At 38.3% G+C, this 27,577-nt stretch overlaps 1 protein-coding gene across 4 annotated transcripts in view; it reads left to right on the top strand.

Annotated features, from left to right (window-relative positions):
- Positions 1-27,577, top strand: part of NCKIPSD (NCK interacting protein with SH3 domain) — a 120,318-nt gene that overhangs the window by 46,023 nt on the left and 46,718 nt on the right. For 3 of the 4 annotated variants that reach the window (XM_060766158.2, XM_060766156.2, XM_060766159.2), the window contains exons 2-5: positions 11,601-11,713; positions 13,746-13,944; positions 18,266-18,353; positions 22,388-22,989. In XM_060766158.2, the coding sequence (XP_060622141.2) occupies positions 11,601-11,713; positions 13,746-13,944; positions 18,266-18,353; positions 22,388-22,989 (1,002 nt within the window). The remainder of the gene's footprint in view (positions 1-11,600; positions 11,714-13,745; positions 13,945-18,265; positions 18,354-22,387; positions 22,990-27,577) is intronic. The other variant, XM_060766157.2, reaches the window with a different exon arrangement.

Here is a 27,577-nt window from a genome sequence, read left to right as displayed (position 1 = left end):
AACTTCTCTCAGGTTAGTGAACCAGTCCAAATAAGATATACAGTGTTCCCTCACTTATCATGGGTATTACGTTCCAGGACCACATTCGAAAAGTGAAAATCTGCAAAGTAGGGACGCTATATATTTATATAGCGTTCCGAGGGTGAGGCAGAAGCGAGGAGAGATTTAAAGATATCTTGCACTTTTTTTTGCTAGCTAATCTCTCTTGATTAGCTAGCCTTTCTCCCAAGGGGGAGAGTGAAACCCCCTTCCACACTTCATCGTTGCCAGGAGGCGGAATTAGAACACCGATTTGGGCAACAGCAACCATTCATAAACTGGGAGGTAAAAACCCGCAAAACAGCGAGTCCGCGAAAAGCGAACCGCGAAGTAGCGAGGGAACACTGTACACAAACTACTACAAAGCAGATCCACAAATAAATCTGATTTTACTGTCTTCTAAACTTGTTGTTGGCAGACTATTTTTCACTGTTTTTGTTAGGAAAAAACAACACACTAAAAATTAGGATGTGCCCATGAGCATATTGATCATTTATTTAATTGTGTTTGGTAAACAGGCCTTTCTTAAACACTTATCTGAATTTATTTTTCTTTATATCAAATGATTTGAAGGCATAGAACAAGTGGTAGTTAGCAAGAGTATAAAATGTACGTCCAGTGCTTGGAAAATTGCCTTTTAAAATCAGCTTTCTCTAGCTAACTATTATATGGAAGGCTGATATTAGCAGTAGGATATTACCTTTTTTGGTTTCATTTAATATGCTTTTTTTCAAAAATGATCTTACAAAATGACCTCCAAGTTAAATGTTATCCACTGTATGAAAATTAAGGATGCCACCGGTCATTGTATTTCCTGCACAAAGCAGTAGGATTGTTGGCATTATTATTTCAAAAGTAACATGTTGAGTGCTTCTTGCTATTTCCATGCTACCTCACTCCACCAAGGTGTTGTGAATCAACAGCTCCAATAACTGCCAGCTTTATGTATGGTTAGCACCAAGAGGACATCAAAAATGTATTTTAGGCTTATGTAACACAGTTTACTACTAGAAAATGTGCATACTTGCTTATTAGCTAACACTATGTATTATATATCTTCAGGTTGTATGTCAGTGATTTATGGTGGCTTTCTTTCCATTTCACCATAATGTTATTACAATGAGTGTTGTTATGTCCTTTTTCCAGTCATTTTTATGGTGCATAAAATTTTTTATACTAAGCCTGTACCCTCCCATGCATTGGCTTTGTAATTAATCAGAGTGGAGACTTCAGTCAAGAAATCAGAAAAAGCCTGGGACTTGGAAGTGCAGCTATGAAAGTACTGGCCAAGATCCTGAAATGTGAAGATATGCTATTGAATGCTGAAGTTAGAATTGTCCATGCATTGTATCTCTCATTTCTATGGATGGTCATACAAGGTGGTTAGTGAAGATACTGATAGGAAGAAAAATAATTCATTTGAAAGTGGTGTTAGACAAGAGTTCTGTAGATATCACGGACTGTTAATAAGACAAATAAATAGGTGCTAGAGCAAACCACGTCTGACTTCTCCATAAATGTCATACTTTGGACACATCATGAGAATAGATGGCTTCACTAGAAAAAACAGCTATGCTTGGTAAGGTAGAAGGCAATAGGAAAAGGAGAAGAGCGCATTGCAGATGGGTAGACTCAACTGAGGAAGTCACAGTCTTGAATCTGCAACACTTGAGCAGGGCTGTTGATTTTTAGGGTGACTTGGAGATCTTAATAATAATTATTATTAATTGCAATCTGCAATCTGCAATTAAACTTTATTTGTACCCCGCTAGCATCTCCCGAAGGACTCGATGCAGCTTACAAATAATTCGAAGTTAACATGACAATTAGCTAACAATAAGATGATGACTAAGGACACCCATTAATTTCCATGATCCACTTTAGTTGGGACTAGCCTTGGATTTAGATTGAACACTCATGTGTCACTAGACTGTTTATTGAAGAAACTGCCCTTAAGAATCCAAATGTATTCTGGTATCAACTAAAAATCATTAGATCTATCTAAATTTCTCAGTCAATTTATTTCAGTATTAATTTGTTTTCTTTTTTAAATAATATTTATTTAATTCAGTAAAGAGACAAAATAAAAAGTTGTTTTCCAAATACTCTTTTGTAACTCAAAGCTGGTGCAATTTTATACATATAATACATGTAAAATGTCTATCCATAGGTACTTTACTACATGCATCTCATGAAATAAACTTATGCTTTAACTGTCTTTCTCTCAAGCTAGTCTCAAAAGTACTACAATATCCTTTTGCATACTAATCCAGATTATTATTGCTATGACTTGGAATCATATTAACATTTATACCATCACACCTAGCTAATGATATGTGTCTATTGGTTGAGGTTTCCTTTGGCTCCAGTGAGTTTGCTCTTCTTAGTTGAGAGAGATTAATGTTATAGTAGCTATTACTTTGAGTTAAAACCTTACTGGGTTTTTGCTTCAAAAGCTACCTAAGGTTAGATATGACCAAAACCAAATAGATATTGAAAGAAATGTTGCAGGACTCAGAATGACAACAAAATTGGTCTATATAGTGACAAAATAAGGGACTTGGTTGGACTATAATTAATTTGGTTCTTTTAATTCCAGACTTTCCTATTTATATATTTGACTGTACCCAAAATATAGAAGAACTTTCTTGAACATGTATTTGAATATGTTCCCCTCTGTAGTACTTGAAATCCTGTTACAGAATTTGGAAAGAGAAAAACAGGAACCATACCTTGTGTTTTATTACTTCGTTTCTTGTACTTATGCAAGTATTTAATTGTTCTGTTATTGCTGCCTTAGGATGCTCCATTGATTTTTAAGGGATTTTCTTCTTGAGGACTCTGATGGGCTGCTCACAGTGAAAAGCTTTCTTCGGTGACTGCTCTCAAAATTTGGGAATATTTTTTTTCAAATATAAAATACAGCCATATTAATCCTTCTAGAGCTAAATTTCTGCCTGCTTCTTTTTAAAACTATAATGTTTAATGTTGTTACTGATGCTCAGTATTCAGATTTGAATGGGGGAAAGGTGGGGGGGGGTTCTAGTGGAGAAAAAAGGTTTCTTTAAAAAATACTGTTCTGCAACTCTTCAGTTTAAACAATGGGGAGTTGGGGGAGGGGTAGAGACACCTGGCTATGTATATTATTTGCTTCTCTTATTAATGATGATATGTTGTGGTTCGCCTTCTCCATATTTAAAGGATGATTCATAAACACAATAAATGTAATGAGTGATTAATAAAGTACAGTAGAGACTGCTTCCCACCCGGATCCACTGCTGTTTCAGTACATTGTGATGTTTTGGTGCTAAATTTGTAAAATCATAACATATTTTGACGCTTAATAGGCTTTTCCTTAATCCCTCCTAACTATACAACATTTTTGCTCATCCAACATTCTGCTGGCTCATTTATGTTGGATAAGCGAGATTCTACTGTTTATACATGACGAGCAAACTTATCTTTTGCGTTACCTAACAAGAATTATATTTGCATCAAGCAGACTGTGATTGAGGCAACTTCCTCACGTGATAAACACTCTCTTGTGTTGTCCCCATTCTGTTTCCCTTGGATTGGAAACAGTAAAGAAAATCCTAACCAGTAGTAATGGCAAGCACAATTTTTCTTTCTGGCAGGGCCATATGCTCTGGAGGCAGCAGCATGTTTTTTTTGTTTTTTTTTTAACAAAGTGAGTAGGTGTAGTTTTGTGTAAACTTTGCAGTCCTAATATCGAAGCCAGCTTTAGTTTTAACCAAAATAAACCATGGATAGCTGAAGGGATGATAAAGCTTCAATGTTTGCACAGGGTTACAGGGTAGAAAGCAAATGAACAGCTTCTTTCTGTGTTTTGTGTTGCTTATTAGCTAGCGAGGAGGTATTCAAGCTGTTATTGATGCTTGCTTGAATATGGTATATTAGATAGAGTAGGTAAGCCAAATCCCTAGCCCACATGTTGAGATTGTCTTGCTTCTAATTTGGCACACAGCGTTTGGAATAAAACTATTGCAAGTCTCTCTTGCTTTCCCTTAAATTGAGAGAGACAAGGAAGAGGCAGAGTATTATTTGTGCTTAATCTAACTTCCCCAAAGGAAAGAAAACGGCTTGGTTGAAAAGCACATTTTTCAGGGGCTTGTCATATCTGTACCAGGCCCATTGCCTTAAATATGTAAATTGCATGCACAGCACATGCCTGCAGTCCGTCTTTGGATCTGTCAGCACACCCTATAAGATCCCATTTGTCTATAAGAATGCTTTTCTGAAAGGTATGATTATTCTAGACTGCTGAACAAGTTCTCCTATGTGACTGGCATTTAAACAACCATGGTGTTTTGTAGAATGGCACTTAGAGAAGTACTCTGCAGGAGTGATTCCCCCCCCCCCACCGTTGAAGGGGGGGAGTGGAAAAGTGGTTGGGGGATGGAGAATAGTGAGGATCACACTACCATCACATAGCTTTTGAAGCAGTACAAAAGCCTGAATCAGCCATAGTCACAAGATTCCCAGCAGTGTCTACAAAAATGAAGGTAATTTTATGAGGAATGCACAGAGTTACTTTGAAGGATAGGTATGGAGGACCTTTGGAGCAATAATAATTACAGTTCATTTTTATCCATTTTATCATTGGAGAAATCACAAATATCAATGTCTTGTTTTACTTCTGTAGTCATGCCTCTGCAAAGTGATATCAAAGGTGTATCCATTGCACAGTTTGGGACTATTCTGGAGTCATTCTACACATTTTTGTCAACTGTTGACAGTGGCAATGCCATGGAAATACCGTATTATGTGGGGCAAATCACTTCTACTCACTATACTCACCATGGGGGAAAACATTAGTTGCTACAGAAGAGCTGTTCTAGCCAGTCTTTATTTTGCTCATAAAAATACAGGTGCATGGTCTTCCTTCAGTAGTGACATTTTCAGTTTCTTGTCCCTTCAAACTTGCATGCTAATTACAACCTTTCTTGTTGCCATTGAAGGACACTGGTTTTTTGTGAAAGACCTCAGTGCTTTATCTCCTAGTGTTTTTGATGACTGATACAGGGAACGGAGGGTTGATATATTAGAACTCTATTCTAATATAACAACTAATGTCTAGAACAGCTTGTCTGGAATGTTTGTTGTTTTTCTTGGAGATAGATACTGTAAAATTCCCTGGATTTGGTATAGTTTATGTATGGTGCAATCACTTCCATGCATATATACCTTAGGAGGGGCAGCCTTCTTGTATCAGACATAAGAATTCGTGAAGAATTCAAGCATAATTAATTCTGCCATCCTTCAATATCAGGCTAAAGCAGAGGGAGACATAGAAAACCCCTTCTTTTATTGGATTTGCTGAGGACTCTTCTGCTCTTTGAAGTCTTTCCATTCCAGTTCATCTTTATTTTACTTTTAGAAATTTGTGCTTGACTTTCCATTTAGTTCCCTATCATCTTTTCATTTTGAGTTGCATCGTTTTTAAATTGTTACCTTGTTTTTGTTGACTTCGTGTACTTTTTTCTTGGGTCCCCTTTTGGCGGAAATGGAAGATAAGCATGCTTCAGATAAATAAAATAGATAACTATTTCAAAAGCTTTGAATTAAACGAGTGCACGATTTAAAACCTCTGGTCATGCCTTCAGAACTGTAAGAATTGACAAAGGAGTAGGAATGATGAAATAAGAGATTTCTGTCTGGTTTTTGGTAATAAGCAAGGGCAATACGCAAGGTAATTTCTGCTTAAAGATGATTATAATCCAAAGGGGTGGGGTTCCAGGATTGTAAATTTACATTTCCAGTTGCAATAAACCAGTAATTGATGGATAAAGCAGTGTTTTTCCATGAGATAAAAATAAATTACTGTGTATTAGTTATAAATACTAATTATTTTATGTATTAATTGTATATATAGGCTGGACTCTATTTCTTGTTTAGATTAGAATATGCCTAAATCCATCAGAAACAATTGGCTTAACCATATTTTGTGTTCTATTTATATTTATAATGCTTGACTTCACAGTCCATATTTCTTCTCATAACAGGAAGCAAAACAAAGTGAATTGACAAACATAAAACATGCTCATTATATTTAAATTTAACTTCACACTTTTTGTTTATAGGTCAATCACCTATAGAGTAGCGTCCGGGGTTTTTAGTTTTTGTTTTTTGTTTTGGGTTTTGTTTTAAATCCAGTCTTCCTCCTGCAGAGTTCTGAGGTTTGTAGTTTAGTGAGGCTGCTAAAGGCTCCTCCCTAAACTACAAACCTCAGAATTCTGCAGGAGGCAGCAACCAGATTTAAAGTGGATTCATTCTCTAGTGTAATGAAGTCTAGAGTTTGACAAAATTATTCTTGTGGATCATAGATCTGTTAGTCAGTATGGCTCAGAACAAAGCTCTTTAGTGTGTATGCTTAGACATACGCAGACAGCCCCTCCACTGGGCTGCTTTGACCACAGCCTCAAATTTAGAGGAAGCTTGATTAACTGTGGAGGACAATGTAACCTTTTCTTCTATAGCACTAAGACAATAAAGTAGTCCATTATGCAAAGGTTCAAAATGTTTATCTGTCGTGAAACTTACAAATTAATTAATCTATATAAATAAAAATGTAATGTTCGTTTGTGATACCATCAGAACTCAAAAACCACTGGGGGAATTGACACCAAATTTAGACACTATGTCCCTAACAACCCAATGTATGTTCTCCACTAAAAAAAACCCAACAAAAACAAAAAGCAGAAAGGACTTCTAAACTACATGTCCGCAAAGGGGAAACTGCATGTCTACAGAGACCCATAGTCACGCCCCCTCCGCGCGGGGAAACAGCCGGCCGTTAAAGCCAGGCGCACGTGCACGGCCACACACACACACACACACACACACAAGCGAGTGGAGTGGAGGTGGAGGCGTGCCGCATGCAGCCCCTTCTCTTCCCCTCCTATGTCAGGAGAGCAGTCTCCTCCTCCTCCTTTCCCTGTTGGGAAAGCAGCAGCAACGGCAGCAGCAACGGAGCATCCACGCAAGGAAGAAGGGGAGGAGGGGGGGAGGAGGAGGGGGGAGGGGTAGGAGGCGAGGAAGGTCCACGGTGCTTGAATTAAGGACCTTCCTTCTCTCCCTCCCTTCCCTTCTTTCCTCCCTTTTCTTCCTTCCTTTCCTTCTTCCTTTCCTTCTTTTCCTCCCTCCCTCCCTTTCCTCCTTCTTTCCCTTGCTTCATTTCCTTCCCCTTCATTTCCTTCCCTCCTTCCTTTCTTCATCCCCCTCCTTTCTTTCTTTCCCTCCTTCCTTCCTTCCCTTCCCTTTCCTCCCTCCCTCCCTTCCTGTCCCTCCTTCTTTTTTCCCCTTCCTTCCCTTCTTTCCCTCCCTCCCTTCCTTTTTCCTTCCTTCCTGTCCCTCCTTCCTTCTTCCTTTCCTTCTTTTCCTCCCTCCCTCTCTTTCCTCCTTCTTTCCCTTTCTTCATTTCCTTCCCCTTCATTTCCTTCCCTCCCTCCTTTCTTCACCCCCCTCCTTTCTTTCCCTCCTTCCTTCCTCCTTCCTTCCTTCTCCTTCCTCCCTCCCTTCCTGTCCCTCCTTCCTTCCTTCCTTCCTTCTTCCTTTCCTTCTTTCTAAGATATAAATACAATATTAAATGGAAGGGACAGTCAAGCAGTAACGAGACAAGGAGGGAAAAAGGGAAGGAAGGAAGGAGAGAAGCAGGGAGGGAAAGAAGGAAAGAAAGAAAGATAGAGAAGCAAGGAAGGAGAGAAGGAAATTAAAAAGTGAAAGGAAAAAGAGAGGGAAGGAAGGAGAGAAGGAACAAAAGATAGGGAAGGAAGGAAAGAAGTAACCAAAGACCAAAGAAAAGGAGGAAAGAAACAGGTAGAGATGGAAGAAAGATGAGAGATAGGGAAAGAAAAAGAGGAAAGGAAGGAAAGAGAGAAGGAAGGAGAGAAAGAGGGAGGGAAGGTTAGCCACAGCAACGCATGGTGGGTACAGCTAGTTCTTAGTAAAAACAAGAATCCTGTGGCCCTCTGGGTCTTGTAGAGCTGCAGTTTCCAACATTCCTCACCATTAGCTGTACAGGCAGTATCCAAGTTACAACAATCTGATTTACAAATGACTCAAAGTTAAGAACAGGTGTGAAACAAAAAAGGGAGAGAAATCTACACCTAGGAAGGGAAATTCACTCCTGAAAGAGTTATCATGGGGAAAAGGTGTCTCCACTGAAGCTTTCTCACCAATTGTTATTTCCACAAGAAGCCATTTTTTTTCAAAATCCCATTATCACAGGAACAGAGAGGTGAAATCTTCTCAGCAGAGGCACAAACAGCAAAACAGACATCACAAGGGTGTTTTATATTTATATTTGGCTGGAGTTACACTTTAAAAAATTACCTGTTTCAACTTAACAACAAACCTACAGAACCTACCTTATTTGTAACTTTGGGACTGCCAATAATGGCTAGGGCTGTTGGGATTCATAGTCCCACAACACCTAAAGGCTTCATAGTTCTCAGTCCTGTTTTAGAGCCTGGTGCTTATAACTGTTAAAGGGATACTGTTGGTATTTCTGTAGATACTCATATGGTGTGCTGTAGGCAAGGATTTAAGAAATATATTCTTGGATAGGATCTAAAAGATTATTCTTGAAGATTTTTTAAAAAAGATTTTTCTAATTTTTCATTACCTTCTACATAATTTATTGTATTCAGCTTCTTGATCATTCCTAAATGTTAGAGCTTTCTCCCGTACAGTATGATCCCTGTATTCATGGAGTATATGTTCCTGAACTTCATGTGGATATGCAAATACAGGGGTAATACTGTATTCCAGATGGGTTGGGAACTTAATAGAATATGTCAGAATAGCATGAAGCTTCTCGCTACTGTCCTAGGTTGCCCCTTCCATTATCCTGGCTTTGTTTTCCACAACACACACCCCACCGCCCTCCTTGCTGTGGCTCTTTTTCTGTTCTCCATCCTCTTCTGTAGCAACTTTGCCCTTTTCTGCTTCCTTCCAGTGGTTCTTTACTTGGGAGTCGTGTGGAGTCCACATACCTATTTTGGAAACTGGTCCAAAAATTAGAATAGCCGATGAATCCTATTGTGCAGTGGATTACACTGATTTAATCCAATCAATCAGAAATAATTGTGGTTCCTGAGTGTTTCAGAGATAAAACAATCATGTTGAGAGGCTACTTTCTATTTACCACACAAGGAGAATAGAGGTACTATAATGAAAGAGTAGGGAGGGAAGAGAAAGGAAGTGTTTCATTTTCATTTTAACAGTTGGAAATATTCATGATGTTTAAGTTGTATTGGGAAAAAAACCACAATAAGAAATAGCAAATTACATTAATAATAGGATATATTATAATTTAAATAATTTACAATTCATATTTGCAACTTTCAAGTTTTGCATAATGTTCTTGACTTTGAAACAATAGAGAATGCTTTTTGAAAAAATGCATTCAGTGTTAATGTGATAATTGTTCTTTTGGAAGTACTGTGTGCATGTTTCACAGGATTGCATTGTTAACACAATAAAGAACACAGCTGATGTGCAGGGAATCTTTTGCTATGAGTTGAAATAAAAATTATGTAGTGACTGACTCATAGGGGAAAGGGAGGGTAAGGACAAAGCCAGGTGGGATATTGGCTGAGACACATACTCTGAATGTCTCAATTGTTCAGTTTTAGCTGACATCATTGAGTTGATGTCACAAGTATAAATTTCACAAACTCTTTCATTTCTCTTTTCTATTCTATGGAGAAGTCTGCTTAGTTTGATACTAGAATTTTGGAAGCAAAAGTAACATCACAATAAAAAGTGATGGGTAGCTCAGTGCAGCATAAGAAGCTTTGTATTGTCAAAGGCTTTCATGGCCGGAATCACTGGGTTGTTGTAGGTTTTTTCGGGCTATATGGCCATGTTCTAGAGGCATTCTATTCTGATGTTTCGCTTGCATCTATGGCAAGCATCCTCAGAGGTAGTGAGGTCTAAGAAGCTTTGTCTCTGGTCAAATATATTGTACCTTCTTATCCAGAGATTTGATATTCATGGTTTCACCTACCTGTGCTCCAAGAAATGGCCCTCTGCCTTGGAAGTGATTATGTACCTCTCTAGCTTTTCAGTTCAATTTTATTGTGTGGTTAAAATATAGGGTTTGCTGTTTTCCATGATTTGAGGTATATTGGGATGGGGAATCTTAGAATATATCCCCCATAGATACAGGAGTCAGACTATATTATAATTTTAGGTGGGAGTTTTTTTTTGTAGGGAACAGCTTTTAGAACATAGAGTGTTCTTATGATCACTTCCATATGTATTGACCACTATTAGTATAGAGCAGAGCTTCTTAAACATTTCCACTTCCACTTTATTTTGGCCTAACATTTTTTTATGTGACCCCGCGGATATATAGGTATATAAAATAGGTATGTAAACCAAACATTTACTGATAAGAAATCAGCATTCACAAGGCTTGCTAAATAGGCTCCCCCCCCCCCTTTTTTCATGAAGTACAGCTGAAGCATCTTCTACAAAGTCCACTGTAAACCCTGCACAACAGATTTGTGTAAATGTCTAAAACCACCACTAAGTGACAGTTTAAGAAGGAGTGGTATAGCGAATAAGCAAGTCTTTAGACCTAAGAGATTATGCTCTTAAAACTCAGATCATTGATGAAGAAAACATAACTTCATTTCCTGATTTGATTATTAAATTTGAGATCTTTCAGCAGACCTACCCTGTCAATTTTAAAGTGTGAATTTTAAATTTATGTTCCATTAGTATTTTGCTTTTATCTTTGTACTATGTGTTTTAATATATGTATTTTATGGTATTGTGTTCAGCCAGTTACGTTATTCACAGGCATGCATGAAAAATTATTAGTAAACTGGAATAAGATAACAAGTCAAAATTCTGGAATGCCTTCAACAATAAAATAATGGTACCCAAGGTAAAAATAATCTAAATGAGTAAACAGGTGGTTTGAATCATGGGAGGTTTGTTTCTGTTATCTGGTTCATTTAATGTGTATATTTAGTGTTATCACTTGAATTTCTTTGAGGTGTGCCATTCCCTTTTCTTAGAAACAAGCAGAAGCAGCAGAAGGAAGTAAACTTAAAATGGTTGCAATTTGTAGTGAAGGGTAGAAGAGTCAGTGTGGCAATTTGAATGTGAAATTGATCTGAAGAACTGCTTTGTGCCTCTGAAGTTTTGCCATTGATCTTTATGTAATGGATTACTGGGACTCCAGGGCCCAGGATAACTGAGTGGAGCTGTGATGTATCCTCCATTGCTTTCAAACAAATGTTTTTCTACTCTCCCAATAAATCTTTCACAGACAGAATCCATTTTGTGTATTTCAAAAAAATACCTTGAGTTTTTTGTGTTAGTTGTTAAAGAAACTTTTAGTAAATTATAAGAATAAAATAGGAGGATTGATTTCTCTTGGAGTACTGAACATAATGCAGAGTTCGAAGAGCATCTCTAAAATGGACTTAAGATTTCTACATTTGTCAATTTCATATTGTCATTGTGAACTTTGGTGGGAAGATTAGATGGAAAGTGCTGAACAGAAGTATATTGTGTTCCTTTAGGTGCTGGAACAAGATGTGGTTCTTCAATCCATTGACAGAGCTATTGAGGCCATTCATAATGTGGCAATGAAGAATGGGGGGAAATACAATTTGGAACAAAGAGATGTCCTTCAGTAAGTATAGCAACCAAGAAATAATAAAAACACATAATCTGAATGCAAATTTAATTGAAGGCATGCACTTACCATTCAAAGCCAAACACTGTGCTATGAGAGGCAATGAGCCAGTCCCACTCTGCTGCTTTCCTTTCTTCCCTCATCCTCACACCAAACAATTTATGAAGTGATGTCACTAAGTTTTGCATTTCTTGTCTTGCTCCACTTTGTATTTTTGGCTAGTATTAATAGGGAGAGTCAGATACACAGCACAATATCTTGCAGTGTTTTCTGTTAATATGTTCCATGGAGGAACCTTCCAGACAGGACTAAAATCCAATCTGTAGAAGCTTTTTAAAAACCACTGGCCCCCAAAAGCCTTAGGGCAGCCAGGTACATTTTCTTTAACTTTTAGGGTGAAATTTGGGGCTTGGGGAGAGGAGTTGGGTGCCATCCTGCACCTTTGGACTCCAGGAGGTTAAAAGGTGAGAGATGGCAATGGGGACTCACCCCTGGATAGTCCCAGGACTACCTGGTAGTGAGTCCTCACAGGCCCAATATCCCATTAAACCCGGTCTTTCAGGAAGGCCCAGACCTAATGGGGTATCTAATTAATTCGGAACAAACCAGGGAAACCTTGGTTTGTTCTGAATTCATTTTTACAGGAGGAACCAAGATAGGTCTCAGGATATGGGCCTGTCTGGATGGGCCAGGAGATGAATAAAGAGGCCTGAATTGGTTGTACCTCTATGTTAACTTTTATAACATATGATTTGGCTCATAGAGTTCCACCATGTCCAACAGACCAACTTACTCTAGGAATGGTGTTAGGTTTCAGAATTGATCAAACAGTGCTTCCAGACCGAAGTATGAAAGTTTTAGGGGGAAAGATGCTGTTAAAATAACCCACATTAGGAATTGAGTGGTACTACCAAGATATAAAAGGCTTTTGTGATATTGGAATATTGAGGTGGGCATGGGCATTTTATCATAAATGTGGCACCTAATGATTAGGCCAAGGAGTAATGAGCCTCTTCCCTCTGGATGTTACTAATAATATTACAGTATAATTGATATAGTGCAATATAGCAATATTTAAAACTGATATTGTACTATGTTAATAATATATTGTATGTATATATACCTTGTAAGCCGCTCTGAGTCCCCTTCGGGGTGAGAAGGGCGGCGTATAAATGTCGTAAATAAATAAATAAATAGATAAATGTTGGCCTACCACAATAACTGGAAAATGACAGGTTTCTCATCCTTGGTTTGCGCTACTGAATTCATGTTTTCCTTCTGAGTTTCGTTGATGAGGGCAATAAGAAGTTTTATGAAGTTTCTACCTGCACATTGTGCTTTTGGATTTTTCAGATTAAAATTCCCTGATGCTTGAAAACAGATTTCTGTAGAAATTTGTCTTTAACAGTGATATGTCTTCCAATGCTGGTATTTCAATTTCATTTGAAGCATGCCCTTTCTGCCACAAATGCTTTTGCAGTAAACTCTTATCAGGAGTCATGAGCACTAAGTGATAAACATTGTCCATTCCTTAACTCTGTGAATCAGAGCTGGATGAATTTGTTTGTTTTTATGTCAACTCTTTCCAAACTTGAAATTCCTTGTTAGTTTGGTTGTGTTAGATTAACTTAGTGGTTGCTGTATGCCTTCACTTCATTTTTTTTTAATCTATGGTGATCCCAAGGTCACTATATCACAGTATTTTCTTGGCATCATTTATTCAGAGAGATTTGCTATTGCCTTTCCCTAATGCCAAGAGAGAGTGACTTGCTTAGAGTTAACCAGTGGGTTTCATGGTAAAGCAGGAATTTGAACCCTGGTCTCCAAAGTACTACTCCAATGTTCAAGCCAATACAACACCTCACTGGCTCTGGTTGGCTTTACAATTAGATAGTTGGATTTGTAACCTCATTGGTATGAGATTCTCATTATTAATGCAGCAATAAGTTCACTGTGTCTGCCCTGGTGAAACCCTGGATCAGTCCCTGAAGTCTTGTCCTCTCAGTCTGTCTGCTACTTTGTATTGCAGGAAACTGATCCATCATAGGAAGGAAACTGTTTCTCGCAAAGGTCACTCAACATCCACTCAGGCGATGACTCCTTCCACCAGTGATCACCATCTGGATCTAGCCAGGCAGCCCAATGGTGTCTGCAGGACTGGATATGAGCGGCATCACAGCCTGCCTAACACAGATAATCAAGAGGATGAAGATGGCTTTTACCAGGTAGTAGTGTTGGTATATTGGTATCTTTTCTCATGTGGTCTTGACTGCATGTGTTAGTTGTGCGGTGGTTTTTTTCTTACATAGGAAGGTTTTTATTCCTTTTTAATCTAGAATGTTCTATTTTCTGTATGTGCTGATTCTGAAGAATGAATATAAAGGGAGAATGACAAGTAAAGGGGCTTGTTTTTTAAATCGGCCAACAAGCTATTTAGAAGGTGTGCAAACTTGTAGATTCATAGTCATAGATAATCTAAAGGAAGAAAATGATACCTATCACCTGCTTCTGTTCATTTCTGTTCTGAGAAAAAAGCAGGTAAGTATAGATGATAGTAATGGGTTGGCAGGTGACAGCTTGTTCTTTTGGTACATTTACTGCAGCTGATATGACATGTAGAATAGACCTGGCTGCAGAGTTTCATTCATTTGCAAAGCTTTTTTGATATCCCCAAGAGGAAGCGGCCATAAGAGAGTTTGTGGGAGGAATATTAGGATATTCAGCAATCTAACGACAAGCTTTTAAAGATTTGAAAATTCTTTGGGGAAGAGATTGGGAAAATTATGATAGAACTGCCTAATGTTTTGCCTATCTCCTTTCAGCCTCCAAACTAATTTTAAATATGGAAGTTTATATCTACTTTTTATTGGGATAACTGGGGAAGCTTATTATTCCCTTGCTCAAAATAAATATACCTTACATGGTTTTCTTTGCTAATTACCAAAAAGGTACCAGAAACATGACTTGTAAAGAAATTTTTGCTTATGCTTATGTCAAGGATTCAGCGGCTTTCACTATGCAAAGGAATCTTGTAGCAACTTGGAGACTAACTGAGAGAATGAAATTGGCAGCGTGAGCTTTCGTAGACCAAGACTATTTCCCCAGGTCCATCTTAGTATACAAAACCTTAGGCTTTCTCTCTTTAGTGTTACAAGAGTCCTTTGCATATTGATATTCCAGACTAATATGGCTGTGGTTTCTAGGTACATCTTAAAATTTCTAGACTAAAACAGGAAGTTTATAACCCTAACCCTAACCCTATTCATCCCCCAAAGTATGAATTTAGGAAGAGATTTATTCCCCAAGAGAGGTAAGAATATGTATTGCTTGAAAAGAAGACAAGATAATTGTTGTAATGATTATGGGGATATCGATATCGATAATAATGCAAGAACTATCTTGAATGGAATGGTGCCTGTTGCCTGCTATAACAACTACTTTCTTGATCTGTTAGCATCTGCACTCAAGGCCAGTAACTTATCAAACTTATTTTGGGAAAAGTGGGAGAAACTACTAATGCTTCTGTACAGACAGAAAGATGAGCAATGGAATTCTCTCCCCATCTGTATTTCTAATATGTAAGTGAAACTCAAGGAAGTCATGTACTTTGACTAACAGGAAGGAAGATTCCTACACCCAGTCTTGGGGATAATTAATCGATTGTAATCTCTTTTGAGTGGGTTCTGATACATGTTTTGTGCATTATGCCAGGTGATCACCAATAAGGGAAAATATTTTTGTATTTGTTGACTATCCAGATAAAAGAATAAACATCTGGAAGCTTGAAGGATTCTCTTCCTTCTACTTAGAAAATGAATTTCCTGGCTTTAACCTTGACCTTCTTATAATGTCAATATCAGTGTTCCTTTCTAAGCAGTGTGTGAGCAGTTAACATGTTCTTGAAACAAAATTGTGAGGATCAACAGACTCCTAATGGCACCAGTGTGTTTTGGAAAAGGGAGTATTAGGGTTTGGTAGAATCACAGGACACATGTTCTGAAGTTAGGAATCTTCTCAACATCACAGTGATGCTTCTTTCTTTTATCTAACTGATATTTGATGAGCTAGCCTTGAAAAAGTACATGCTTTGTTGGAGTTTGAAATCATATTAACTTGGGACATTTCTGGATTTCTTGGCAAGTATGGTTGTATCTTTGTTTCTGCATAGGTATCTCTGGAAAACGCAAGTGTGATAAACCTGAAATAATTGATTTTTGGAACTAATATAAAGCTGGAGATATGTTCCCATACATGAATGCTTGTTGGGTTGGCAAAAGGTGAAGGAGGATTGGGTGAGGGGAGTTCTTTTGCTGCTTCTCTCTTACGTTCTCTTTTTTTGGTCAGTGCTTCTTTTTGCAAGTATTAGGAGCATGAAATTGACCTGATATTTTTCAATTTCACAGGTTCTCGTTTCTAGTCAGCATCCAGTTAATTAGCAAACAGCAGGAAGAAAAATGTTTTAAAACTAGGCTATATTTTTGTCCATCTTGAAAGGAAGAAAGTTGAAATTTACTAAAATTTGAAAACAAAATTGTATATTAGTGATAAGTGTGGGGACAAACCTATGTTTGTCTCAGAAACCTAATTCTAGATGGGTGCTTTTATTTATAGGAAGGTATGTATAATCCTTCTTCCAGCAAGCAGGTTAAGCCACCAGTACTTCTCGTCCAAGCAATTTCAAAATCTGACACCCCCCCCCCCCCCCCTGATACAATCTGAAGGGGTTCGTAGGAGAATCAAGAGGAAAGGTGATGCCCTTCCACACCCCCAAGCTTATTGATGCTAACTACCGTAGTAGTTTTTTTTTTTTTTGAGAAATGTGTGATTGCTGATCCAAGGCATAGTTCTGTACCCAATATGAGATTCCACCCTTCACTGCAGTTGTAAAGGTGTCGACTCACAATATGGAGAGCTTCAAATGTGAGTTATAAATAACCTATGTTTTATACAAATCATAAATTCAATTTAAAATGGATTTCCTGAGTGTCACGTAGGATGTCAGTACAGCTTTCAGTCTCTTTAGAAATGAAGGACAAATAGAGGCCAAACTGAGAAGTTCCATGGAAACTATTGAAGTCCTTTTGTTGCAGCTTTCCCTGAAGTTAGTTGAATGAAATGGAAGGTTAAATCCTGCTGCTCCTGGTTATATCTAACATTTTGCAGAACATGTAACTTTTATAATATGGCAAGTAATTAAAGTTGGCCTTAATGGAGGTGTGTTTTCAGAAGTGTCCAGGGCGGTGCAGAACATTTTCTGTCTTCAGCAGTGATAAATTTGAACTGAAGACAGGCAGTTTCTAAATGAAGAAATAGTTCATTGTAATCTCATTCCAATGTGGATTTTAAACCAATGTTGCTATTTTCTATGGGGTCATTTAAATATTTAAACTAGGTCCATTCTAGTATCGAATTTTATTCTCTGAAAGTGTATCCTTTTAGTGCAGTCATCTGGTCATACTGGGCTTGGCATAAGGAATAATGGCAAAAGACAGCAAGGGGTTATAAAGAGAAGGGCATGGGCCTCAAGTTTAATTGAACTGTGGAATAGAATTCACTAAAATCTTATGTTTTCTTTAAGAAATAAAGCTTTTCATCCAAACAATTGGAAAGGTGACCTGGAGGAAACATTTCAAAGAGCCTAGGGTGGCATTAACTATTATCATAAAATATAGTATTTGGTGGACAAATTTTGGATTCTAGGATGCTGCTGGATTGCACCTGCCATCATCCCTGTGTCATAGTCCAGTATCGGAAAGGCTGCAAGTTGCCTACCTCAACACTTCTGATACAATGTATGCCAGTTATTGCTTTTCTTCCCTGTTCTCCCACAAGTCAAAGCATGGAGTCTTACGATACATGGCTAATAGTCCTATCCAGTCTAGATGTTACAAAACAACACCCAGCAGCAGCCCTACTTTTCTCCTGCCCTCCACACTCTCCAATCAATATTTCAACATTATCCACTCAGAAAAGAAGTGTGTGACTTTGGAAATGTACTTGCAGCTATAGGGAGCTTAGGCACTGCACACTAGTTGAAGCTTTTTCCTGTCATGAGCCTCTGCTGGGAATGAATGGCATTGTAAATGGCCTTGTCTAGCCTGAGACTTTTTTGCAGTCTGAGTTTTTAAAATGCTCTTTATGCATTAAAATGAGGCAAACCTACATGCGTTTCATTTTTGTCTATCCCTTTGTGAGCATAATTTGTTGCATGGATCACTCTGAGTATATATCTAATATGCACACGGCTTACTACCTCTGTGGAGGGTTGAGAGCAACAGAAAGTCTACATGTTTGACAGTTCTGTGCAGCACAAGTGCAGAAAGCTGCTGAACATAGCAATTAAGCATGCTGCTTTTTTGTCATCAGGAGGGAGGGAAATGATGTGTTCAGAGTTTCTGGTTTACTCCTGAAGGAAGCTGAAGATCGTTAACATTTCTATTCTCCATGGGCATCTTTAACAATTGAATTAGCAATGCTGGGACGCCTACGAAACAATATTTTCTGTCACGCGTGGCTACCTTTGATTTTGTCTAAAATGTTTCATTCTAGATCCCACCACAAGCACACCGTGCTGCTCCTGTTACTCCACCACCACCAGAGAAACACAAGAACCTACAGACAGCTACCTCCATTAAAAGTAAGGAGAAAGCTTTTGTAGATGTGTGATGTCATTGATTAGCAACATCACTTTCTCCTTGTGTTCTGTAATATGGGAAGAAGAAGATCACAAGAGATGAGTAAATGCCAAATATTTCCTTTGGGACTGTTACTATGAGAAAGAGATGTATGCTTGCAGTCTTAGACTAAAGTATTTTTAATAATTCTAAGACCTTTAAGGCTGTCTATATGGGAAGGCTTGTGTGTCTTATCACGCGATAGACATGACAGATGATTCCTTATTTTAGGAACCTCTATGGATAGGAATGGGTATTGCTGGATTCTCTTCAGTTTTTTCATCCTAGTTCTCGCCTTAGGGATTTTAGTTAGAGAAATAATTTGGAGAGAGCACTCTGAGGAATCAACATGGGAACAGTCTCAGGTGAGTGGTTGCTAATCATTTCCAAAAGAACAGAACCTTGAAAAAAGCAATAGCAAGTCTTTCCCAAATGGTCTGTAAGACCTGTCAATATTGAGGAGCATAATATTTCTCTGCTGGTCAAGAAGCATAGCAGGTTATTTCTTGGGATATTGCAAACCAAGCAGAATGTGAATTGGAGTATTCTTCTGACAGGATGTGATATCTCCATGGATCACCAGGGGGAGCCCACTAATAATGCAATGATGGAGGGCTCAATTAAGCCAACTCTTCCTGGAAACAGCCTATCCTTCTCTTTCTTCAGGTCAGGCCGTCATAGAAGTAGTACTCTTGGGAATAATTTCCCCCTTTTTCCACCACGAAGGTGTGTCAGTGAACATGAGTGCTGGCCACTGTTTGCCATGTTGGTAAAATCTGAATACCATGTGCTGTTGGTTAAAAAAAAAGAATTATCAAATGCCACAATCTCTTGAATTGATTATATGAATAAAGAATGGGAAGTCTCTGTCAGCAAACTTAACCCTCTCATCTCTTACCATTGGCCAGATTGTCTAAAAACATCTGGAGGGTCACTAAATTTCCAATCCTGCAGTAGAGCTTTGAGGCTGAGGATGGACTTTCTGATGTATGTGCCCAACTTGGTAAACACAGTCACAAAATTCATTTTCATGAATCATAGCCAGCCTTGGTACATCTAGAAGCAAGAATATAGAGCTGCATCAACAAAAGTATTGCCCTGTTTGTCCTTCATAAGTAAGCAAACGAATCTGAAGAATGAAGCAAGGACTATTAACCTTTCAGGTTCCACATGACATGGTCTGGGTGCACTGAGGAGAATAATAAACAGAACATAAGCCAAGGATGCTAAACTAACATAGGTAATGAAGCAGATTCAGACATTTATAGGATTTGAAGTATGAAAAATGAAACAAAATGTAGTGGTTGGTTAGCGTGAAACTCAAAATACTGGATTACATTTGTATCACTTAGCACTAGGTCATGTATGCGTAATGAATTTCAATTTTTGAACGTGAGGTTCACACTGGGAATGAACTGCAGAATAAAGATGCTTGACCAGTCCTGGTCATCCAGGAGAAATTTATAGCTTTTAAAAGTATGTGTTGATATTTGAAAAGCTTGGTTTAAGGAATATGAACCTGTCTAAGTATTGTGTCTTTGGGCCAAAGAAAAGAAAATAGAATCATTGCAAAGAGCATTTCACCAGAAGCAGTTCATTAAATCAGTCTTTCTGTGAATACAGAAAGATATGTAAACAAAAGTATTTCCAGTGCTACAGTCAACCATTCATTAACAATTAGGAAAACTTCTTAGGAAAGAAGGAATACATAATCTCCCATTGACTCCTAAGAGATGTGTGGGTGACGTGAGTTTGATAAAGCTAATCAAGTTTTAGAATCAGCATTGTTGCCATTTGAATGTGCTGCCTCTTTCCTCCTTCAGATAAGCTTCTCTAGTTATTTATCTGTGTCACTATTTGCCATATGTAATCTTTCTTGGCTTAACTATGGAAATAATGTCTGAGAGGGATCTGTAGTGTCAAGGTTTTATTGTTGTTGTTTTCTAAGATAAGGAATAAAGTTCAATAAAGAGAACAAAGGAGGAATTTAAAGTAAGAGAGCCCCGCTAACTGGAATCCATTATTGCAAATAAATTCTGCTTACCTTAAGTTCTGTACTTGGTTTGGTCAACTGGTACACATTACAGGAAAGATCAAAAGCTTTATCACTTGTTATTCACTCCAGTTTCTTTAACACATGAAATGCCAGGTACCACACACACCCCTCTATCATCTGCTTATTTCACATGGAAAGTGGTTATGCGGGCAAAAAAGGTTTGCTTTTTTTGCATGAAGCTTGTCCAGGGTTTGTTGGTTGTATAAAGCCACCACCACTCCAATGTAGGATTCTTGCTCTCCATGAGAATAAAGTATTGTTGCTCTTCATGGAGAATTGGTGCTCCTCTCATTTTTTAAAAATCTGGGTGAGTAACAAATGAACACATCTGAAGAGGTCCCATTATTTACAAAAGTTGAAGTAGATTGATACCATAGCTGTGCCAAATTTAGTTTTTAGAGCTAATAGCAATGTAATATGCTGGACTGTATAAAATAATGAAATTTGTGAGATGCTGTCAAGTACCAGAAAAAGCACAAGGACATTTAACAGACTTTACTATTTTGTTTGAAAGCATATTCTTGTCTCCATAAGAACCAGGAACTTGTTATTATTTAAGGATGCACTGGCCACCAAATCAGTCTCTTTGGTGTAATCACAATAATACAGTGTTGTGATCTGGTTATGAGCCAAATAAGCTGAAAAGAAATCTCATTTAGGAAAGAGACTCTTTGTTTATGAATACTCAAACTATGGATGAACATGTCTACCTACCTTTCAGTTCTGAGTTGCCATTAGGTAGCAATAAAATAACAGAATGTAAAGATTAATTTTGAGTCATTCCAGTGTTTTGGGCCCATCACATTTCTGGTGATGTAATTTTGAGGAACAGAAAGGACACAGCCACATTAGCTCCAACATCATCTCCCCCCCCCCCCCCACACACACAAACAACCAGGTACCCCCCTATTTTCTCTTCCCTTGACACTCACCTGTAATGTTGCTACCAGGGGAGGAATTTGTCACATGAAGGCACTGGAACATTTGGCATTCTTGAGAACAGTGTCACAACAACCCCACAAGCATCATGAGGAAAGTACCCTCCAATGTTTTCTGGGACCTTTGTTGATAAATTGATGCTCTTCTGCCTACCCTCAGCTTCATCATAGTTTCCATTGTCAAACAAGATTAATGGGGAAAGAGGTGGGGGCTAAGTATTTGGTTTGAGCAGCTATAACTTTACTGGTACACATAACATGACATAAAGGTGGAAAGCCTTATCACTTGCTATTACAGTGTTAGAAGCAATCTCTTATTGTAAACCAGACTTATTTTAGAGAAGGGATTAGATTTTAATAGCTCCAAGGATTCCAAATGAGAGGAGTTTTTAAAACCCCCATAAGAAGGTTAAATTCAGTTCCTTCCTTATTCAAAGTTAAACAGCATCAAATAATTTTGTGCAGCAGAAAAACTTCGGATAAACTATAGAGCTAAAATCCCATTACCAGAAAGTAGCCAACAGGTGGACAAGGATCAGTTTCTTTCTGCCTTATATGATCTCTGAATCTTGATGACTTCAACCGTGTGCTCTCTTTGGAAAATAATTACAGAAACAAAAAAGGGGGTGTTTAAGAAAGTCTGGCTTTTACTTTCAAGACAGAATGACACACTATTGAAAAGAAAAGCTGTCTGCCTACAATGAAAAATATTGCCTAATCCTGTGAGGAAAATACTTCCTCCGCTACATTTCAGTAAGGCCTTTGAAGAAAAGTCATCTCTGTTGAACAGCCTTTTCTTCCTTGCTGTTAGGAGGTTGGCAATCAGGAATACTCAAGAGACAGTTAATACAATTTTGCTTTGAGATAAGTGAAACCTGGAAGGGTAGTTAAACTACTACTGGAACACGCACAGTGAGCCTTTTAACATACTCTGCTTCTGCAATTGGTTTTTCTTCATTTCCTTTGATATTGTTGCTAAGACATTTTAATTGTTCCCTTTCAGATGAAGTTGAAATCACCTCTGGGTCAGTGTCAAGTGCCTCTTCAGTAAGCACAACCTCGCTGGATACCTTGTACACTGGCTCAACAGAATCAGGCCTCCCAACAGCTACCCCCAGCCCCAGCAACACCCCTCCCCCTGTTCCCAGCAGAAGTGCCCACACAATGGAATCACATAACTTAGAGGTTAGTCCGGTAGTGCAAAGGAAGCATAGGAGTGCAAGCAAATCCCCCCAAATCAAAAGAGCTGCTCCACGGCCTCCTCTGCAAATGGACATGTCACATGCAAATAATAAAAAGATCATGCAAGCCAAAGATACTGTGCCAGTTGCTGCTGCTGCAGGCTTGGAAGTCTTTGAATCACTCTGCCTGGAAGAGAAGAAGTCAGATGGTTTGGAGGATGTGGAACGGGAATCATCTGGCATCATAGTGTCTGTGCCAAAGACAATAGGTGCTGAATTGATTGAACTAGTACGCAGAAACACAAATCTGAGCTATGAGCTCTCTCGAGTTGCCATAGGTGTGGTAATTGGCCATATTCAATCTTCTGTTCCAGCCACCAGCAGCGTCATGGAGCAGATTCTCATCTCACTTGTGGAAAGCAAGGTAGGTGTGAGTGCTTGATTTTTGTTTCTGTTGTATATATGCTACAGTTTACTTTAATTGGAATGCTTAAGAAACTGCTTGATAATGTTTAAGAAATGTATTCTTCATGTGAGAATCATGCTTATATAATGTAATACTTCTGCAGTCCTTCTTCCATGGGTTTCAGAAATAATTCAAAGAAAAGTAAATCAAAACTTCTTAGGTAGGGAATATAAACCTACTAGCACAGATAATAATGTTCAAATGACTACCTGGCAGCACTGTGCGTGTGTCTTTCACAATAGATGTTGGGGGAGGTTTCTGGCTTTTTTTTTTTTGCAGTGGACTGAAACAATTTTCCAAGGCTTATTGGCTGCTGAGCTTGGTTTTTGGAAAGCATGTTTGAAAAGAGAAGTGAATGAGAGGTGAAATGCTTTAAGTGACACTAGAAGCATAGGTCATTGCCTGTTTTGCATAAAATAATTGTATGAGGACTTCTATACCAGTAGTGTCTGGAGCTCATTCAGGTGGGTAGGGAGCAAGCCAAGGAATCAACAGTGATGGAACCAACTTCTTTCAGTATTTAGCTTACTACAAGGAAGTAAAATGTAGAATAGTCTTGATTCAGAAGGGCAATGAAGTTGGGTTTGTCATGATAGAAAAGATGTATGGGAACCAGTCTTTACAGCCACCCCCTTGCCCACTTGGCACATCGCTATTTGAAGAAGGAGGTACTGGGTAATAATGTTTTCAGAAGCATGACCTATCTTGTGAAGTTCCTCACCAAAGTTTAAAGAGCGTTTGAGGGATGGTGAGAAGAACAACTAAAGCTGCACGCCATTGCGGTTTGATCGTTCAGAGAACAGGGCCACCATCAACAGAGCATTCTTCTGAGTGTACAGCAGCTAGCAACCCATATTACAGAAAGGGAAAATTCCCAGACTTTTAAAACTACGACTATAAATTTGGATAGCGGGGCCGGGCCGGGCTTAGCACAGCAGGCTAAACTACTGTGCTGCAGAAAAATCCTGTGCTGCAGAAAAAGCCCAGGTCAGGGTGAACACCTGCCATTAGCCCCAGCTCACCTGCCCACCTAACATGTCGAAAACAGAAAATGCAAGTAGATAAAATAGGTACCGCTTTGAGTGGGGAGGTAATAAAAGGCAATCTTAAGGACATTGATCAGAGGAAAGCTCCTCGGCATGGAAGATGAAGCAACACACACACACACACCATAGCTGGAGCCTAGCATAGCCTCCAAAATGCCAGAAATAAGATGGAGAAACTGCTTTTACCTTTGTTTGTGTTGTTTGTCCTTGTTAATTGTATAATCAGCATTGAATGTTTGCTGTAAGTGTGTTCTGTAAGCCGCTCTGATTCCCCTTCGGGGTGAGAAGGGCGGGATATAAATACTGTAAATAAATAAATAATGGCTAATTCACACAGCAGTTTATGGAATCCCTACCAGTAAAGAGATGAACTTGCATGAACTTGAAGACTATGTCTTTAAAGTAAAGTATGAATTGACAAAGGCTACAAAGATAAGTTGTCTCTTGAATTCATAGCAACCAGAAGTGTGCAGTGAAGAAACAGCATATTGGTAAGAATTGTAAGGCTGTTTCTACAAAGCATTGGTGCATGGTTGGAGGTAGGGGTGGAAATACAAATAGCAACACAAAATTATCTGTTTGAGCTTTTTTTCTGTTCTGGAAAAAAAAAACTACTGCACAGACTAAAAAAAAGTGACTTGAAAATCTTGAGTGCAAATGTAAAAGGAAGGAAATTCAGACAGCAACAAGAGGTTGTTGATCCCTCACTTTTCTGCCCCTTCTATAGAGTGACAATACAGCTAATACAGATTTTGCATCCATGGATTCTATCATCCACAGCTTGATATTTATATAACTGGGAGGGGGGGGGGGAATCTTGATTTTGCTGTTTTATATAAGGGTCACCATTTTGCTATACCATTGAATGTAATGAGACTTCAGCATTTATAGATTTTGGTATCCTTCATGGAGGTGTCTTGGAACCAAATCCCAGCAAGTACCAAGGACCCGGTGTAAGGGTAATGTTCTCCATATTACAGTTCTATGGTCTTGAGCTTGTACAATCACCACTCATGATTAACAGCAACCAGCAAGTTCACAGTGGCAAGTTTCCACTGGATGGGAAGGATGGAGGGCTGAAACTTCTACTGATCAGATCCTCTTCACCTCCACACTAACAGCATAAACTACCTCTTTTATTTCTCTGGCAAGTATATTATGTACATTCAATTTCCTCATTTAGTATGCTCAATAATTTATTAACTAAAACTTTAAATACAATAGAGCTTAAAGTGTCATGTGTTCAAGGGAGGAAGAACTGAGGTGGATTGGTTTGTCCAGCCAGCTTTCCTTTTCTCATTCTTCTGAAATATGCTGAGATGGCCTTAACGTCTACAGCAGGTACCAGGGCCCTAAGGTTGTTAGAATGCAGCAAACAACCCAAATTGTTGAAGGACTGGGAATATTGTTAAAACAGGGAAAAAAACCCTGCTCATATCCATTTATGGGACAGTCTGGTTGACATGAATTTGGAATGGCAAAATATTACTGATTTCTTTAGGAAGACGGAATAAGTCTCTCTCTTGCAATATTCAATTGCATTCTCCCTGGATCAGAAGAGCTATTTTCATTTTCCATCTAAATGTTACAAATAGTGAAATAATGGTTTTGAAAATGCATGAAAGTAGCATAAAGGGAGGCATTATCATTTCTGTATTTTTTTCATAAAGAAATAGCTGAACTGTTGAACAGCTTACAGGCCATGCCACTAAATAAGTAGAAAGCAGGAAAAGGTCATAAGACCTTTTTAATGACCTTATGATAATAAGCAACTGATACAGCATTAGGCATCTAGGGAAAGAACTGCTAGGCATGGAAATTTCAATGTGAAAGCGATGAAGCAGGAGTGTTAATAACCTGATATTTTCCCCACCTGGTTTGGTATTCCATTCTGCTGTGTAAAATTTGCAGTTGTTTACTAAAAATAAATAAATATTTTAATGGAATAAGCAAGATAATTATAAACATCTGTTTACCAGGAGCTCCTATTATGTCTACCCTAAGCTACATTTTTATTTTAAATTACAGTACATGTTTTAGAGGCAATGTTACAGTATGTGGAACTACTCTGTTAAACCATCTAGTCTTTATCAAGCTAAGACAACATCTTATTTATAAAAGGTTTTGGTTTTGTTTATAAAATCATAAACATGTCTCCCATTCTTAGGATGGCTTTTAGTGAAAATAATCCTTGATACAGATTTAACATCTCTTATTAAGAATTCCAAATTCTGAAATTCTCCAAAACCTGAAATTGTCCACAAGGATGGCTGAGATAGTGACACACATTTTTTCATACACAAAACTATTGAAATATTGTGTAAAATATCTCATTAATATCAGTCTCTTAATATGAAAGCTTCTTGCTACTGGCAGAATTACACAGAGGTGTTCACAGAGGCATTCAGATGCAGAAAACTTGTTTATTCCAGAGTTCATATTAAATCATAACCCTATACGTAGTTAATAAAATCACTGTAAGCAAAAGTGGATCTTTCTATTTCTAGGGCCATGTGACATGGGGGGTCATTGCATTTTAAAACTGGATAAAGCTGCTGTATCAACATTTGGTTTGGGTTTCAACGAAAACCTTTACCAGTTTTTGCTACAGCTTTTTAATCCTTCCTTCTCCCAGTCTACCGACTGTCCATAATTTGATTCTGTCTGTATCTAATGGCTTGGGCCTAAAGGCAAGCACCTTTTTTGCTGACCATAGTCTAGCAAAACAAATTTCTACTACCAAAGCTAATCTTTAATTTGACAACTAGGATGTGTGAAGTCTCTGCTGACTTCTCAAGTGATAGTAATATTTAAGTTTCTCAACTGTTCTTGCCATTCTGACTTTGTTTACAAAAAGGAGTGTGGCTTTTACCTAAATTTAAATTATGGAGAAAACCAAAGGCATCACAGAGGTTAGAGTAATAGAACAGATCAGCAGGTCAGTGGGGCCTTTTTGGCCCAGTTGTGCAATGTCCTGTCTTGAATGCCCAGCTGACACCAAAATCAGCCTAATCTCAGCACCAATTTAAAACTGGGCTATACAGTCAAGAACCAAATGCTTAGAACCCAACCTTTAGTGAGGTTGAATCCAGAGGGCAGGCTTCATAGAGATTATTCTGTGCAAAGATAGGTACAGAATAAATACCTTCAAGTGAACAAGCAAATTCCTTTCTACAGTTGAACAGTAATTCATCTCATCAGCACTTTCAGCAGTAAAGCCTATATCTTCTCTTGTCTCCTATTGCCAGTTCAGTGTGGTGTAAACTGAGCTGGCAGCTGATGTACTGTTTGTGATTGGGTTGGCAGGGTGCAAAGTACTTTTCTGCAAGATAAAACAGCTGCTGTTTCAGGGTGTGAAGAAACCCCTTGTCATGGTCTGCTATATTCAGGGGAAGTCAAGTAATATCTTATTATATTTATTTGTGGAAACAGAACAAGTATCTTCATCATAGTAAAGAGAGGCAAATGTTTGTGTTGATTACCTGCATCTTTCTACCAAT

Source organism: Anolis sagrei, chromosome 2 (assembly GCF_037176765.1).
Source record: "Anolis sagrei isolate rAnoSag1 chromosome 2, rAnoSag1.mat, whole genome shotgun sequence".
NCBI lineage: Eukaryota > Metazoa > Chordata > Lepidosauria > Squamata > Dactyloidae > Anolis > Anolis sagrei.
Note: the sequence above shows the minus strand (reverse complement) of the source record. Positions and strands in the feature narration are given on the sequence as shown.